We start from the raw sequence: 16,300 nt of genomic DNA on the forward strand, positions 1-16,300 counted from the left end.
CTTCTCCAAAGAAGAAATTCAGATGGCCAACAGACACATGAGAAGATGCTCCACATCGCTAATTATCAGGGAAATGCAAATTAAAACCATAATGCTATATCACCACACACCAGTTAGGATGGGCAACATAGAAAAGACCAGGAACAACAAATACTGGTGAGGATGCAGAGAAAGGGGAACCCTCCTACACTGCTGGTGGGAATGTAAGCTAGTTCAACCATTGTGGAAAGCAATACGGAGGTTCCTCAAAAAACTAAAAATAGAAATACCATTTCACCTGGGAATTCCACTCCTAGGAATTTACCCAAAGCAAGATCTCAGATTGAAAAAGACATATGCACCCCTATGTTTATCACTGCACTATTTACAATAGCCAAGATATGGAAGCAATCTAAGTGTCCATCAGTAGATGAATGGATAAAGAAGATGTGGTACATATACACAATGGAATACTATTCAGCTATTAGAAAGAAACAAATCCTATTACTTGCAACAACATGGATGGAGCTAGAGGGTATTATGCTCAGTGAAATAAGGTAGGCAGAGAAAGACAAATGCCAAATTATTTCCCTCATCTGTGGAGTATAACGACGAAGCAAAACTGAAGGAACAAAATAGCAGCAGACTCACAGACTCCAAGAAGGGACTAGTGGTTACCAAAGGGGAGGGGTGGGGGAGGGGGTGGGGATGGAGGGAGAAGGGGATTGTGGGGTATCATGATTAGTGAACATGGTGTGTGTGGGGTCACAGGGAAGACGGCATAGCACAGAGAAGACAAATAGGGACTCTGTAGCATCTTACTACACTGATGGACAGTGACTGCAATGGGGTATGCGGGGTCTTAATAATAAGGGTGAATGTAGTAACCACATTGTTTTTCTTGTGAAACCTTCACAAGAGTGTATATCAATAATACCTTATTAAAATTTTTTTTTAAAAAAGAATCACACTGATCTGGGAAAAGGGGAGGTATTGTGAAAAAAAAAAAAAAAGAATGACTCCCAAGTTTCTGGCTCAAGTGACTGGGAATGACAAAATAAATTTTGGACATACTGGGCTTGAGAATCCTCTGAGAAATCAAAGTGGAGGTGTCCACAGAGCCAATGGGTTTATGAGCAGGGAGTTCAGATTAGAGATGAGATATGGATTTGGAGCCCTCAGAGTAAGGGTGGTAGTTGGGGCTGGGAAAGGATATAAAATCATGCAAAGAGTGTCCAGTGAGAAAAGAATGTCTGAGTAACAAATTCTGGGAGAAAGGGAGCAAAGTCTAAGAAGGACCAGCCAGAAAGACATAAGGAAACCAAGAAAACATGGTGTCACAGAAGGCTGGGGGAAGAGAATTAAAAAAGGAGAAAGTGGCCAACAAGGTCAAATGCTTCAGAAAGACCAATTAATATCTGAAAAGTGTTCTTTGGATGTAGCCACAAAAAAAAGTTCAGTTAAAGACTTTGGTAAGATTAACCTCAGCTGGACAGTGGGAGTAAAAGCCAAAAAGCAGGGGTCAAAGGGCATCTAGAAGGTGAGGAAGTAGAGGTGGCAAATACACACTCTTCTCTCAAAAACTTGGGCTAAGAAGGGAGGGAGAAACAGAAGGGAAAGCAGGGTCCAGAAAAGGTGACCTTGGTCTCTTTTTATTTATTTCGTTTTGTTTGTGTTTAAGATGTTTACATCCTAAGGAAAAAAGGGTTGCCTCCAATGGAAAACCTCCAGAAATAAGAAACATACATCACAAGGTACTTCATTCAGGGTTTGGACAGCTCATTACAAAGCAACCAGGGGTTTAAAGTTATACCTGAATTAAGCTAAAATTGGCTTTGCTATCTCTTCTGCCCTTACCTCTTCCACAGGGAGCCTTTAGCTATCAAGCCTAGCCCCCTGCCTTCCATAAAACACTATTTAGTCAAAACTGAACATATCCAGTTATTCAACTTCACTACCTTGGGCAGCCTTCCAACAATCACAGCCTAGTTTGTCAATATCCTTTTGAACATATGTTTTCTAGAATTAGGCACAATATTCCATATGTGATCTAAATAGCCAGTGGACAGAGAAATCCTTATTTCTCTGATCTGAAGGTTGTATTTTAATTTATATAATTTAATATTTTTTACTTAAGCCTTCTCCTTTAAAGGTCAGTGTTCTGAGAGTTTAGACACACCTACATTTCTTCAAGCTTTCAATGATGACTCACTCTCTTCCATGTAGAACACTTTGCTCTCATCAACTTATTGATATTTTATTCACAGTGTCACAAAACTTACAGGTAATGCCAGGAAATTTGAGGATTCTCATCACCACCATAGTTTCCCTTGAGCCAGAACTGAAATCTTATTAGAGCAGCATTTTCCATAACCTCCAGTCTGACGGAGCAGACCATGGTCTTCCAGAAAACAATCAGGGCTAATTTTTTGCTCTCCTTTTATCTCTATTATTTCTCCATATTGTTTACTACCCTCAGGTGCACATATAAATGTGAATCTTTCTGATAAACTCTCATGCCTCTCATTAGAATGAGTCCTTTAAACAAAAAATCCTTTTCTATTGTCATTTTTAGTTATGAGCTCCACACCCTAAAATCTCAGGAATTTTACTGTTTACATTCTTATGTTAAAGATTAAGTACACTACTTGTTACACGTGTGTGCATATATATATATATGTAGACACATAAACACATACACACATACATATATATCACATGCAATTGCATTCTTGGTATTTTTCTACCTAAGATGACCTAAGGGCATTTCCTATACAAAGTGCTTCTTTGTTGTCACCTGTGTGGTACCTCACATATCTTGTTTTGGCTTTATTGGCTAATTTATTTCATTTACATCTTCCTAGATGTATCAACAGAGTTTCTGCCAAAGCAAATGCTTCCCAATCTTTGCAAGATACATTCCACTCCTTGCCAGAAGTCTATCATCCTGTCTTTGAACGATATAGGCCAGAAAACTTCTTAAAACACCATCTCCATAGACAGCCATTTGTTTTTCAAAGCCTCTCTTCTTTTCCATAGTCACTGACATCACATGGAAAAATAGATAAAAACATCACCTGTGCTTCAAATCTTTCAGTTTGCTACCCAGAACTTTAAAGTCATTAGGAATGCAGTCCCAATTGCTTCTGACTGTGCCATTTGTTCTACACAGGCAGCAGAAAAAGTAGGGGACAATTCATGGTTTTTGTAAGAGGTCCTTGACAGATTTCTATATTTTGTATATTGGCTCCCATACCCCTCTCCATTTTTCCATATCAAGGGTTTTGAGAGTGATCTTCAAAACCCTTGGCTGGGTAGTATCCATGGTATAAAACATCTTTCCTCTTCCTGAGAGTGGTCACAAGACCCCACCCATAAGCTCATGCCAACAGCTTCTCCTAGTGCTCCATGAAGTGGAACATCCTGAATCCACTCCAATGGAAGAGTATCATGCAAGATCCAAAATGTAAGACTGTTCTTCATTTCTCTGCTATTCCACAGTCTTCCACTGCCCACTTCATGACATTAATTTTTCTGCATTACACTGGCTTTCTTCCTATTTTTTCATCCTGCCAAAGAACCTTTGATCTTCTCTAAGAAGCTGTAGTGTGAAAAGCATCTTTTTAAGCTCCCCTACCTTTGCCTTATGCTTATATTTGTAGCTGCTGTAATTGGTCACCACCTCAGGCGTGAAAAGAAAGATGGAACTTACTCAAAAGGGGCTATAGCATTCCCTAGGCAGATATGTTTATTGGTTTGAACTAATAAACATATCTAATGAACTAATAGTGTATCTTGGTTTCATTAAAAAATGCTCCTTGAAAACCCTAAAAGAGTAAATATTATGTCTCCTCCCTTAGTATGGGGCCTCTTAGAACATGTTTGATGCATGTTTTTCACTGACTTGTGAGTTCCTCAAGATAGAAATTGTGTGTCTTTTTAATATCTCATAGTGCCCACCATAGAGACTTGATGGGACATGGAATCGATGAGCACTACTATCCAACTCAGAGGGTATAGGCTTTCCATTTCTGTGGATTACCCTATTCTATTTGCCTTTAGGATTCTGGTAGGTTAGCTGATTATACTTTGAATATCTTTGATGGTCAAGGTCACTAATAGATCCACTAAATGTTCCTACCCATTTTTGCCTATTTTGACCCCAAGACAAAGAATGAATTTTTAAGTATATTCTATCCAAGTTTGAAAAAAAAGCAGAGCAGACAGAAAAACAACTAACAGAGATTATTGAATGAAGTACTTTATTATGCCTATGTTTTTATACTTTTTAAATCTTTCTTTAAATGGTATGTTCTCTCAAAAATGTTACACTAATGCTACTTAATATACTTAGCTGCTTAAATGTGAATTTCTGCTTTGATATTTTAGATAATACATATTTGAATGTAATCACTTGCTAATTTTTGAGCTAGTTTACAGAAAGTCTAGCATTTCAGATAATTAAGTTATAAAGCAGAACACTCACAGAGCAGGTGCAGTTGCTTCTAAACCACAGGCACTTGAGTACTCTCCTATCTCAGGACAACACTACCATATTCCATTTTACCTTATAGGCATATATATATGTAGGTACATCCATATGTAGGCAATATGGATGTACCTATTCACTGACAGCTACACTGTTATGAGCAGTGGCTTCATCTTATATTTGTTTATATTTCTGATGACTTAACATGACACAAAAAAATATAAAAATTATATAATACCCCACATTAAAAAAAGGAAGGATGAAAACCAAATGATCATCTCAATAGATGCAGAAAAACATCTGAAAAATTCAACATCTATTCGTGATAACTCTCCACAAAGTAGGTACAGAGGGAACATACCCCAACATAAAAAAGGTCATATATGACAAATAACAGCTAGCATGATACTCAATGGTGAAAAGCTGAAAGCTTTTCTTCTAAGATCAGAAAACAACAAGACAACAATCTCCACTCTCACCACTTTAATTCAACATAGTACCAAGGTCCTAACCACAGCAATCAGACATGAAAAAGGAATAAAAGGTATACAAATTAGTAAGGAAGAAGTAAAATCATCACTATTTGTAGATAATATGATATTATATATAGAAAAACCTCAAGATTCCACCAAAAAAACTGGTATAACTAATAAATGAATTCAACAAAGTTGCAGGATACAAGATCTGTATACAGAAATCTGCTGCACTTCTACATACTAATAACAAATTAGCAGGAGGAGAGGTATTAAGAAAATAATGCCACTTATAATTGGATCAAAAAGAATAAAATATCTGGGAATAAATTTAACCAAGGAGGTGAAAGACCTGTACTCTGAGAACTCTAAGAAATTGGTGAAAGAAATTAAAGAGGACACAAGTAAATGAAAAGAGATGCCATGTTCATGAACTGGAAGGATCAGTATTGTTAACATGTCTTTACTAACCAAAGCAATCTACAGATTCAATGCAACTGCTATCAAAATACCAGTGGCAGTTTTTCCAGAACTAGAACAAATAATCCTAAAATTTGTGTGGAATTATGCTAGACTCCAAATAGCCAAAGCAATCCTGAAAAAGAAGAACAAAGTTAGAGATACCACACTCTCTGATTTCAAACTATACTACAAAACTAGTGTAATAAAAAATGGTATGGTAATTGCACAAAAATAGACACACAGATCAATGGAACAGACTAGAGAGCTCATAAATAAACATACACTTACATGGTAAATTAACCTACTATAAAGGAGGCAAGAATGTACAATGGAAAAAAGACAACCTCTTCAATAAATGGTGTTGGGAAAACTGAACAGCCACATAAGAAAGAATGGAACTGGATAACTATCTTATGCCATGCCCAAAAATAAACTCGAAATGGATTAAAGGCCTAAATGTAAGACCTGAAACCATAAAACTACTAGAAGAAAACACGTGCAGCAAATTCTTGGATATCACCGTTAGCATTTTTTTTCTGTGTATGTCTCCTCAGGCAATGAAAACCGAAGCAAAAATAAACAAGTGGGACTACAGGAAACTAAAAAGCTTCTGCACAGGGAAGGACACCATCAACAAAATGAAAAGGCAACTTACTGAATGGGAGAATATATTCACAAATGATATTTCTGATAAGGGGTTAATAATGAATATATATAAAGAACTCATACAACGCAACACCAAAAAATAATCCAATTAAAAAACGTGCAGAGAAACTGAATACACATTTTTCCAAAGAACATATGCAGATAACCAACAGACACATGAAAAGATGATCTCCATCACTAATCATCAGGGAAATGCCAATCAAAATGACAAAGAGTATTACCTTACACCAGTCACAATGATTAATATCAGAAAGACAAGAAATAACAAGTGTTGGCAAGCATGTGAAGAAAAGGGATCCCTATGCCCTGTTGTTGGGAATATAAACGTGTGCAGCCATTTTGGAAGACAGTATGGAGGTTCCTTAAAAAATTAAAAATAGAAATGCCTTACAACCCAGTAATTCTACTTCTGGGTATTTACCAGAAGAAAATAAAAGCACTGATATGAAAAGATATATGCACCCAATGTTTATTGCAGCATTATTTACAATAGCCAAGATACCGAGGCAACCTAAGTGTCCATTGATAAATGAACAGACAAAGAAGATGTGGTGCATATACACAATGGAGTATTACTCAGTCATTAAAAAAATGAAATCTTTTTATTCATGATAACATGGATGGACCTAGAGCATATTATGCTGAATGAAATAAGTCAGACAGTAAAAGACAAAAACTATATGATTTCATTTACATGCAGAATCTATAAAGCAAACAAAAAAATCAGAATAGACTTAAATATAGAAAACAGAATGCTGGTTGCCAGAGGGGAGGTGGGTGGGAGGATGGGTGAAATTGGTGAAGAAGATAAAGAAGTACAAACATCAAATTATAAAATAAACAAGTCACTAGGATGAAAAGTACAACACACGGAATAAAACATACATACATACACACACATATCTTTTAAAATCTGGTTTATTCTATGGCCTGAGTTATTAATGAATTTATAGGTAACTTGAATAAAGTATCTGCTGGGACCAGAAGGCGTTCTTGACAGTGCCTAGGTCTCCTACTGGAGCAAGGACAATCTCAATAGCTTGGACTAGAAAGACCCCCTGGTGTATCCCTGGCCCTGGACCCTCACCACCTGCCTGTCAGGAGCCACCCCCAACTAGCACCATCAGGGTTGTGGCTCCTTTGCCCATTCAGCTCAGCTTCTATTAAGGCTATTCAAAGAGTGCCATCTGCAGGATGAAGTGAGGACATAAATATTTAATTCATTTCCTTCAAATGATGGTTGAAGAATTTGTTTAAAATGTATTCAAGAGCTAATAAACATAAAACTTAGGTTAAAGTTTAATGACAGAAATAGATTGTTATATTAATTCTTCACAGATATCATTTATTATTGCCTTGACTGTCTTTACCCCAAAGACTGACCAATGTTGAGAATCAGGTCCCCCCACTATCCCAAGAGTGGAGACATATTTAGGGGCATTTTGCTGCCCTCAACCTCTCCCCATGGTCAACCATTCTCTGCTTAAGGGCTTGCTCCTCCCTGTAGAAGGGCCAGTTTTCAGAAACTGTAACGGATGACATAGCTCTCTCCCTACTTTCCTTCAAGACAATTTTTTAAACCTGAATACAGAGAATGGGTGCTCAGAATGTCCTTTCAATCAGCCCCAGGTCAAAGAATCATAACATAAAGTTAAAATTTATGATTCCTTCACTGAATCATGGTCGTCTATAGTACTCTGACTAGTAACTTTCCACCTCCTGTTCCCTCCCATACATGACACCTTTCCTGGACTTATCTTGTAGCCAGGAGCCCAAAACAACAAAGAACAAGAGTTTCCATGCTTTGGCTTTGTGTCATTGATCTCTAGCTCAAGGACTGTCCAATTCCTGATTAAAACCACTCCTCTCCTCCTAACAGCCTTCATCTCACTGAGAACAGAAGCAAGGGACAGAGCATGCTTTCCTGCCTGGATCACCCCTTTTATCAGCACTTGAGGGTGATGATCACTTTGCACAGAACAAAGCAGGTCTAGGCTACTGACCGTCCATTGGCTTCGCTGCCTATTCCCTTCCCCAGAGTGGGGACAATGATGGAACAATACAGGATTCATTTCCACACTATGAGACCTATCTCTAGAAACCTATTCATAGGGCAATATGGTGACCTCATGACCTCTTTTCTAGGTATTCCTTTTGTGGTCTACATCTGCTGTTCTCTTCTGCAGGGGAAACACTCCTCCTAAGAGCATGGGCATTTTAGAAGGTAGAACTTTCTCTTTTCACTCACAAAGATTCTTATCAGAAGGCTAGTCAAGGAAAAATGGATTATATCCAGAGATTACTCATTGACAGAGCCAGGGAAAAGCTGTAATTATAATGTATGTCAAACTGGAAGGTCACAGAGGCACCCCACCCCCTGAACTCCTGAATTCTTGTTTTTGTTCTGTGCTTTCCATGAGCAAACTGGCACTAGGAAATGAATTTACACCCAGTTCCTATATCTCAATAAGGAGGGACAGCATAGAGTTAGGGTAAGAACATAACTTTGGAGTCAGACAGCCCTGGGTTTGAATCCCAGCAAAGCCAATGACAAGCCAAATGACTTGGGCACACTGAAGAACTTTCTAAGCTTCAGGGTCATCTTTTACATAACAAGGTTAATGTTGTCTATTATTCAGGATGGTAGGAAATAAAATACATAATGGGAAATAAAATACAAATGAAATAATCTCTCAAAAAATGTGTCCATTCTTTCTCACATGAATTTAAGTTAACATATCTCTGCTGCCAAATTATTATCCCATGTGAAAAGCATATCCAGCGTCAGTGAGAAGGTAGAGGAGCAATTGGGAGAAATAGGGTTGGAGTTGGGGTGGCCACCAGGTTGTAACAGTGCACAAAAATGAAAGCCCCCTCACAGGCCTATAACCAAGGCCAGAACTGTCTATGAAGCTACAGTAGGAAGAGAGCAATGACGGATGGGGCAGGTTAGGGCTGTGGAGGTGTGGGGACCTCCTTCCAAGGTGCAAGGAGCTAAGGCACAGGACAGCCAAAGGCAGGTACACCAAAGCCATGGGATGGCTCTATTCCAAAAGACTGTCCCAGGTACCACAACCCCTACTCTCTGCAGACAGGGAGTCCACGTGACCTTCTGCCATCTTTTGGGTGGGGCACAGAAGCACCCAGAATGTCTGGCCACCCAGATATTTTGGGTCTGTGCCTCATACAGAAGGTATACTGGGCCTGTATCTGTATTATATTGGAGCAGTCTAGCTCATTCTGTAGAAGACCCCTGTGTATCTACAAGGCTTGTTTTATTTTTTGCAGTGATGGTGGTAAAATATACATTAACATAAAACTCCGTAAGTTCAGTGGCATTAAATACATTCACACTGAGGTGCAACCATCACCACCATCCATCTCCAGAACTCTATCCTGCAAAATGGAAACCCTGTACCCATTAAATAATAAATTCCCATTTCCTCCTCCCCCCAGTCCCTGGCAATCACCATTCTTTCTGTCTCTATGAATTTGACTACTCCAGGCACCTCATACTGTCCCAGCTCCAAGGACTCATACAATACCTGTCCTTTTGTGACTGACTTATTTCACATGGCCTAATATCTTCAAGGTTCATCCATGTTGAAGCATGTGTCAGACTTCCTTTCTTTTTAAGGCTGAATGCATTGTATGTATAAACCACATTTGGTTTACCTATTCATCCATCAATAAAAAGTTGGATTACTTCCACCTTTTCGTTATTGTGAATAATGCTGCTATGAATATGGTGTAAATATTTTTCAGATCCCTGCTTTTAATTCTTTTGGGTATATACCAGGGTAGAATTGTTGAGTCATGTGGTAATTCTATGCTTAATTGTTTGAAGAACCACCACACTATTTTTCACGGTGGCTGTATCATTTTACATCCCCACCAACAGTGCACAAAGATTCCATATGAGCTTTCTTTATTCCATAAACTGGGTCTAATCACCCATATTCCCCAGATTCAGGTCACTACTAACATGGTCTTTCTGGCTCTGGTCAGGCCTCACTCTTCTTCCCTAGAGAAGGGGTAGTCTCCCATTACCCACCTGTCCTCCAGTAATCCCTTTGGTTCCTGGAAGGCCCACTCCTTTTGTACCTACAGCTCACAACTGCTTGGGGCTGGCAGACTCCCGGATTGAGGGTTGGGGCTCTGCACAATGTCCAGTACAGCACCCACACTGAGGACTGCCTGCACAGTGGGATTGGAGCCAGGCCTGCTTAAAGCTGCGATGTGGCAAACCCTTACTTTGACATCCTCACTACTCCAGCAGCAGGACAAAGACAAAGGGGTCTGTGTCCACACTGATACCCTCCCCAGCTGTCTCTTCCCTGCCTTATTCTTAAAAGTCTTACTTTCCATTGCAACTGATCACACCTGACAAAATAACTGGGCAGCTGTATTTCACCTTGAAGATAAAGATTTTCAGGAACCATTTAAAGTACTCATCAGAAGAGGAATATAAGAGAGTTAGGATAAAACTTGAGGGGCAGGGACTCAGAACAGAAACCTCTTAAATCATTCCACCACTAAGACAAATGGTCAAGGCCTCTTATACTTTTATACAGTATCTTTGCATAAATTAGAAAATGATGCCTTTTTTGGATCAGATTTGCAGCTCACCTTAACTACTAAATATTGTGCAAAGTGTAGACTACTTATTGTGCCAATGATACAAAGGCACACTCTCTGAGCACATTCAGTGTCATGCATACATGACACGGTAAACAGATGCCATCTCTTTCCCCAGGTACATAGCTTGGTAAGCAGAGCTCCCACTCATCTGCAGTGACAGCCATAAGCAGTCACTTTGGGCTTTTGATGGTTCTAAGGTCATTCCCTCCTGCCATTACCACCTTGTAGACAAGGTATTTACAGATCACACTGGAAAGATGATTTCTTTTTAAGACAATAAACTGAGGATCTATTACCATGTGCCTGGTGAACCAAGGGCAAACGAGGGTCTCCTTGCATCAGACCGGAAGGAAACCCAGAAGCCCTGGGCTATCAACTCAACATGCTCCACCAATACCAAAGCTACAGCCCACATCTCCCTCCCACAGCTTCTCACCTGAGCCACCTCTTCAAAGTCATCATGCCTCTTCTGCAGGGCCCGGGCTCGATGCAGGGACTTTCCAACTCCAGTGTGTTTGCTGAGAAAGGCCTCACCATGGTTTTCAATCCAGTCTAATACCTGGTCAGAGAAGAATGACAGAAAGAATGATTTTCTGCCAGAAGAAAAGACAGGTGATAACATTTGCATCCACTTCAAATCTGCAAAACCTTCAAAGTCTTCAGTGACAGTATCATAGAGCCCTAGAGTTCCCATCCCAATCAAAAAGTGATGGTGCACCTGATCATCTACATTTGCTCTCTTACAACACTAAACTATGTTTCCTACCTTTATCTTGCATCTACCTACCACTTCAGCATTTTATTTAAAATAATAATAATAATAATAATAATAATAATAATAATAATAATAATAATAAAGGGAGAAATGTGGGATTCACATATAAATCAAGTATAAAAATCAAACGAATATTCATATTTGACCTGATTGTTTATAGTTCATAATGAGTGATCAAAACCGAAAGTTTTTGTAATGACTACTCTTGTACTGGTCACCATGTAAGAACTTATTCACTATGTAAGAATTTGTTCACCATGTAAGAACTTGTTCGTTATGCTTCAGAAGATTGGAGACTGACAAGAATTAGGCTGGGGGTGGATTAATGATTGTTAATTGAGCATTGACTCTCCTATACAGAATTTTATTGTTGTTAACAACCATTTGATCAATAAATACGAGAGATGCCCTCTCAAAAAAAAAAAAGTGATGGTGCAGATGGAAATGTTCAATCCACTGTTGATACAAGGGATTTCATTACTGCCATTGGCATGTAACAGTCCCACCCTTAGCTAAATTGAACTCATTCTCTTTGATCTCCAGAATATACCCTCATTACTTTTTCAGTTTTCTCAGCCTTAATTAGTTCATTGTTTTAAACAAGCTACATAGACCATCAGGCACAGTCTAACTCCCTTACTACCTTACTCCAACTATGCCAAGTCAGACACCTTAGCAGGAAATTAGGCAGGATCAGGTTAAGGCAGTTCCTTGGCCCTCACTGCTTGCTCATCCCTCACTCACCATAACAATGCTCACAGCAGAAGCAAGCAGTCATGGGGATCCTGCCTCACGGTGCTCCTGGGCTCACTTCCTAATCTTGAAAGTAAAGTCCACAGTAGACAGTCCCTGAATGGATGCTCAAGATAGCTGATCACCAAGACAACTGCCCTTTCTGGCTTCTTTCCACGTCTCTCCTCCAATCAGTGCCAACCGACCAACTAACCAAATAAATTAAGGTCTTTGCACCTTGAGGCCTTAAATAATAATGATTTTTCTCTTGGGAAGCCCATTAATCCAGGCTTAAAATATAATGGTTTGGCCTCAGGACATTTTTCTCAGTGTTTAGGGAAGCTACAACAGAGGTGGCAGGAGCAGCAGAGGGATGAGTTGGGATGCTGACAAGGTAAGAAAATATGTTGTCCTGAGCAGCACTTCTTGGGGGAGTAGAAACCTGTTAGCAAAACCTTGAAATGCAGAGAGGACTATTTTCCCATTCATGTAGATGGCCTAACAAAAATGCATGCCTCCCAGTGAGAAGGGAAGCAGTTCATCTTCTGGCCTCTGAAGAGTTGGTACTCTAAAGAGTTGGTACAATTACCAGAATTAAAATACAGACACACTTGTTACAGATCCTGCCAGGACTCAACTCAGCCCACTCCATTAACGCTACACTAAACTTCAACTGAACATTTGATTAATGGTGCGCTAGCTTTCTCAGATTTTAGAAGGACTTTTTGGAAATTAATTTAGAGGAACTAGGCCTGTTTGAAGGGATGTTTTAATCCATTCCTCTGTTTCTTCTGTGGGCTGTGATGTGGCAAGTAGATAGACCAAATCATTCCATGGACTACAGGCAAGAGAATTTTGGCACCACAGAATCTAGCCTTTCACTGAACTTCCTTTAACATGAGATAAATTATGACTGCAATTGTGCAAAGTATGGAAACATTCAAAGTCTTCAGTGACAGTATCATAAAGCTCACAACAAGATGGTATTAATTCAGAGAAATGCACATATGAATATAAAATTGAGGTTTAAACAGTCACTCTACAAAGTTGGAAGGCAGTTAATTGCCCATTAAAATGAAGAAAAAAGGCTTTTTAATAAATGGCTTTTTCTAAACATTGGGCATAGAGATTTTAAACACTTTATGTAATAAATTATGGCAATATATATTTTTAATATTCTGAAGGCACATCTGTGAAGAAAAATTGTAGTAGTAAATGAACTGGAGTTTTACCTTTTGCAAACACGGAAAGGCAGCACTGAAAAGAACTCTAAATAGTCCAAGCTTAGAAGAAAGGTTACATTTCTCTAAAATTACTGATGTGCAATGACAATAACAAAACATCAGGAGAGTGCATTTCTACTTAATATGCCACACTTGACCCCATGATTTTCTATTGGAAAGGGGACATCAAGTATCAGCTCACAAAGTCAAAGATAAATCCTATTCCGTTTCTCATATGAGTACCTGGATAGTGCAGTTTGATAATTTTTATGCATGAACTTTTACTAATCCCCTTTTAAGAATGAACTGAAGCTTAGGGATAATTTTCATATACAAAAGAGCTGTCACAGTGTTTTATGAATGTTTTGGAGTCTCTGACAGATTTTTCAAGATTAATTTTTTTTTTCAATTTAGGTTTGAAGCAGTGTGGCCTGCTTGTTTGGCAAAGTTTTCAGGAATTTTTCATTTCATTTCATTTTTTTATCTCTGGTGTTAATAAAATTGGTTATTCTAAAGCAAATAGGTTAAAGAAGAATGTTTTTCATCCACTAGCTCACAAATGGTTAACTTTTTTACTCCCTGGGGTGATTTCAGAACTTTTAAACTTTCCTTTAAAAAGTGTTTTGTTTCCTGTTTAAATTCTTTTGCTTTCTTTAAAATGTCAACCATTTTCAGTTAGTGACACTTAGTTTACTGAATTAGCTCTACCTTAACCTCTTAATAATCTGTTTATTTCATATCTGAGAGGTTTTTATTTAGTTCAAACATAACTGATTGCTCTGTGGTGTTAGGTTGCCTCCATTTAGTCCTACCTCTGCTATTAGAACTGAAGCTGTGGGAAAAACATGTGCAACCTCAATGAAGAAAAATATAATAAATAAAAAAGTTAATGATTTAGGAAGTGACCAAATTACTTGAGTAATACATAGAAACTGAAAAAGTACCTGAGGATAAACACAATCGATATATGAGGTAAGGTTTGCAATGCTGATTTCTATTTTGGTTCAGTCAGTTCATTTAGAGCCAGCATTGCTTGATAGGCACATTTAGACCACATGCTCTCTCCACCCTGATGGCATATCCCTCAACCCTGGGACACAATCCAGCTTCCTATGTAAACGGCTTCCTACAGCAGAGAAATGTGCTTCTGCACAGACACCAGCAGTGCCTAACAAATACATTACAAATCAAACATTAAGGTGCAGCACTGGAAGTCTGGATATCCCGCAGTTTCTGGCGAGCCCCAGAATCTGAACATCACTGGCTGAAGAACAAATTGCATTTCTAGCCAAACCCTGGACCCTACAAACAGTGTATGCACCAAAGTATCCCTTATTGGCTGCCCCCATTTAATTTCTCTCATCTACAAAATTTTATTTCAAATAATCAGTTATCATTGAGATAGTACAGGATGATTGTTAATTATATTGATGGTTTTGAATTGGTATTTAAATGTTTCCTACAAAGGAAGTTTTATCTTTTTGTTTTTATGTGAGGGATCTTCAGGAAGCAGAGAAGCAGGTGTGGGATGTGAATATTCACCTATTGAAACATATTTATTAGTCTTATTGTGCAGTAATGTTGGGCACACACCCAGCTAGGTGACAGCTGGTTAGGGGCAGAGCTGGGACAAGGCAGGCAAAGCCCTGACTCTGGGAACTCAGTCTAAGTGGGTAACAGGCTCTAGACATGAAATCACACAATTCATCACTAATTGCAATGCTGAAAAGTACTAACTGTTAGGGAAGGATTCTCTGAAGAAGAAGGCCTGAGAGAGAGTAAGACTTAACCAAGTTAGGAATTAAAAACATCAGCATGACTTGAGTAGTGGGTAGTAGGAAATGGGCCAGAGAAGGCAGGAATGAGCCCTGGTGTGCTAAGTCAGATTCCAGGGTTCATCCTAAGAGCCACTGAAGGGCTGGCTGCAAGGAGGAGAAAGACATCACCAGACCTGCACTTAAACATTATTGCTCTGACTGCTTTGTGGAGAATCAGTTAGAGGAAGGAAAGAGTAGGGGTGGAACCATAAGAGGTTACTGCATAAATCCTGACAAGACACAATAGGGCCTTAGAAGAGGCCGACGGCAGGGCCTGTGGAAAGACAGGTGTGAATAATATTTAGGGGAGAGAATGGTGAGGATTAGGTGATTGGGTATGAGGTGATGGAGACGCAGGTGGAAGGCTGGCCCTGCAGGGCACAGCTTCAATAACAGTGTAGAAGGAGGAACTGATCACTTGTGCAGAAGCACATGAATTATGAGGGTTAGCACAGAGATGATGTATTTTCCTTAAGCTTTCTTTTAATTTTCATACTCATGCTCTGGTTTTGATAAACAATGGTTGTGCCTCTGAACTTGAGTGGGAAGAACCAGTGATAGCTGTCATTCTGATTCTGGAGAGATGTGCTTTTATTTTCAAAAAAGTAATTTTATACACAAAGGTTTAAAAAATAAACTATAAACTGTTAATATAGTTAGATCCTAATAATAAAAAAAAATAGGAGAAACACAAATTTAGGCTCAAGTAAAATTGACCCATGCATTCTTGAAGGGGCATTTCACTGGGATAGTTTTTGAGGGACCTCTTAACTTGACATGCAAAGTCCTATGAAGTCAGCCCCACCTCCTCTCAACCCCACCTCCAACAAGTTCCTGTGTCTCACCTCCTGAGTTTTGCTCTATTTTTAACTTCATTTGAAATGTCCAAATCCTTTTTCTCCTTATATCCATTTTCGAACCTACTTCCCACTCATCCTTTAAGAACCATCTCAAAATCACTAGTTTTGGAAAGACTTTTCTCTGTAATAACCCACCCAGTCTAGGGCAGAGTCACTCTTCTCTGATTCTGTTCAAATCCCAAT

At 38.9% G+C, this 16,300-nt stretch overlaps 1 protein-coding gene across 20 annotated transcripts in view; it reads right to left on the reverse strand.

Moving 5' to 3' along the window:
• The window catches only part of KALRN (kalirin RhoGEF kinase), a 654,582-nt gene that overhangs the window by 338,056 nt on the left and 300,226 nt on the right, over window positions 1–16,300 (reverse strand). For all 20 annotated transcript variants that reach the window (XM_073231508.1, XM_073231507.1, XM_073231506.1 and 17 more), the window contains exon 10: window positions 11,147–11,269. In XM_073231508.1, the coding sequence (XP_073087609.1) occupies window positions 11,147–11,269 (123 nt within the window). The remainder of the gene's footprint in view (window positions 1–11,146; window positions 11,270–16,300) is intronic.

This window comes from Manis javanica, chromosome 3 (assembly GCF_040802235.1).
Source record: "Manis javanica isolate MJ-LG chromosome 3, MJ_LKY, whole genome shotgun sequence".
Lineage (NCBI taxonomy): Eukaryota > Metazoa > Chordata > Mammalia > Pholidota > Manidae > Manis > Manis javanica.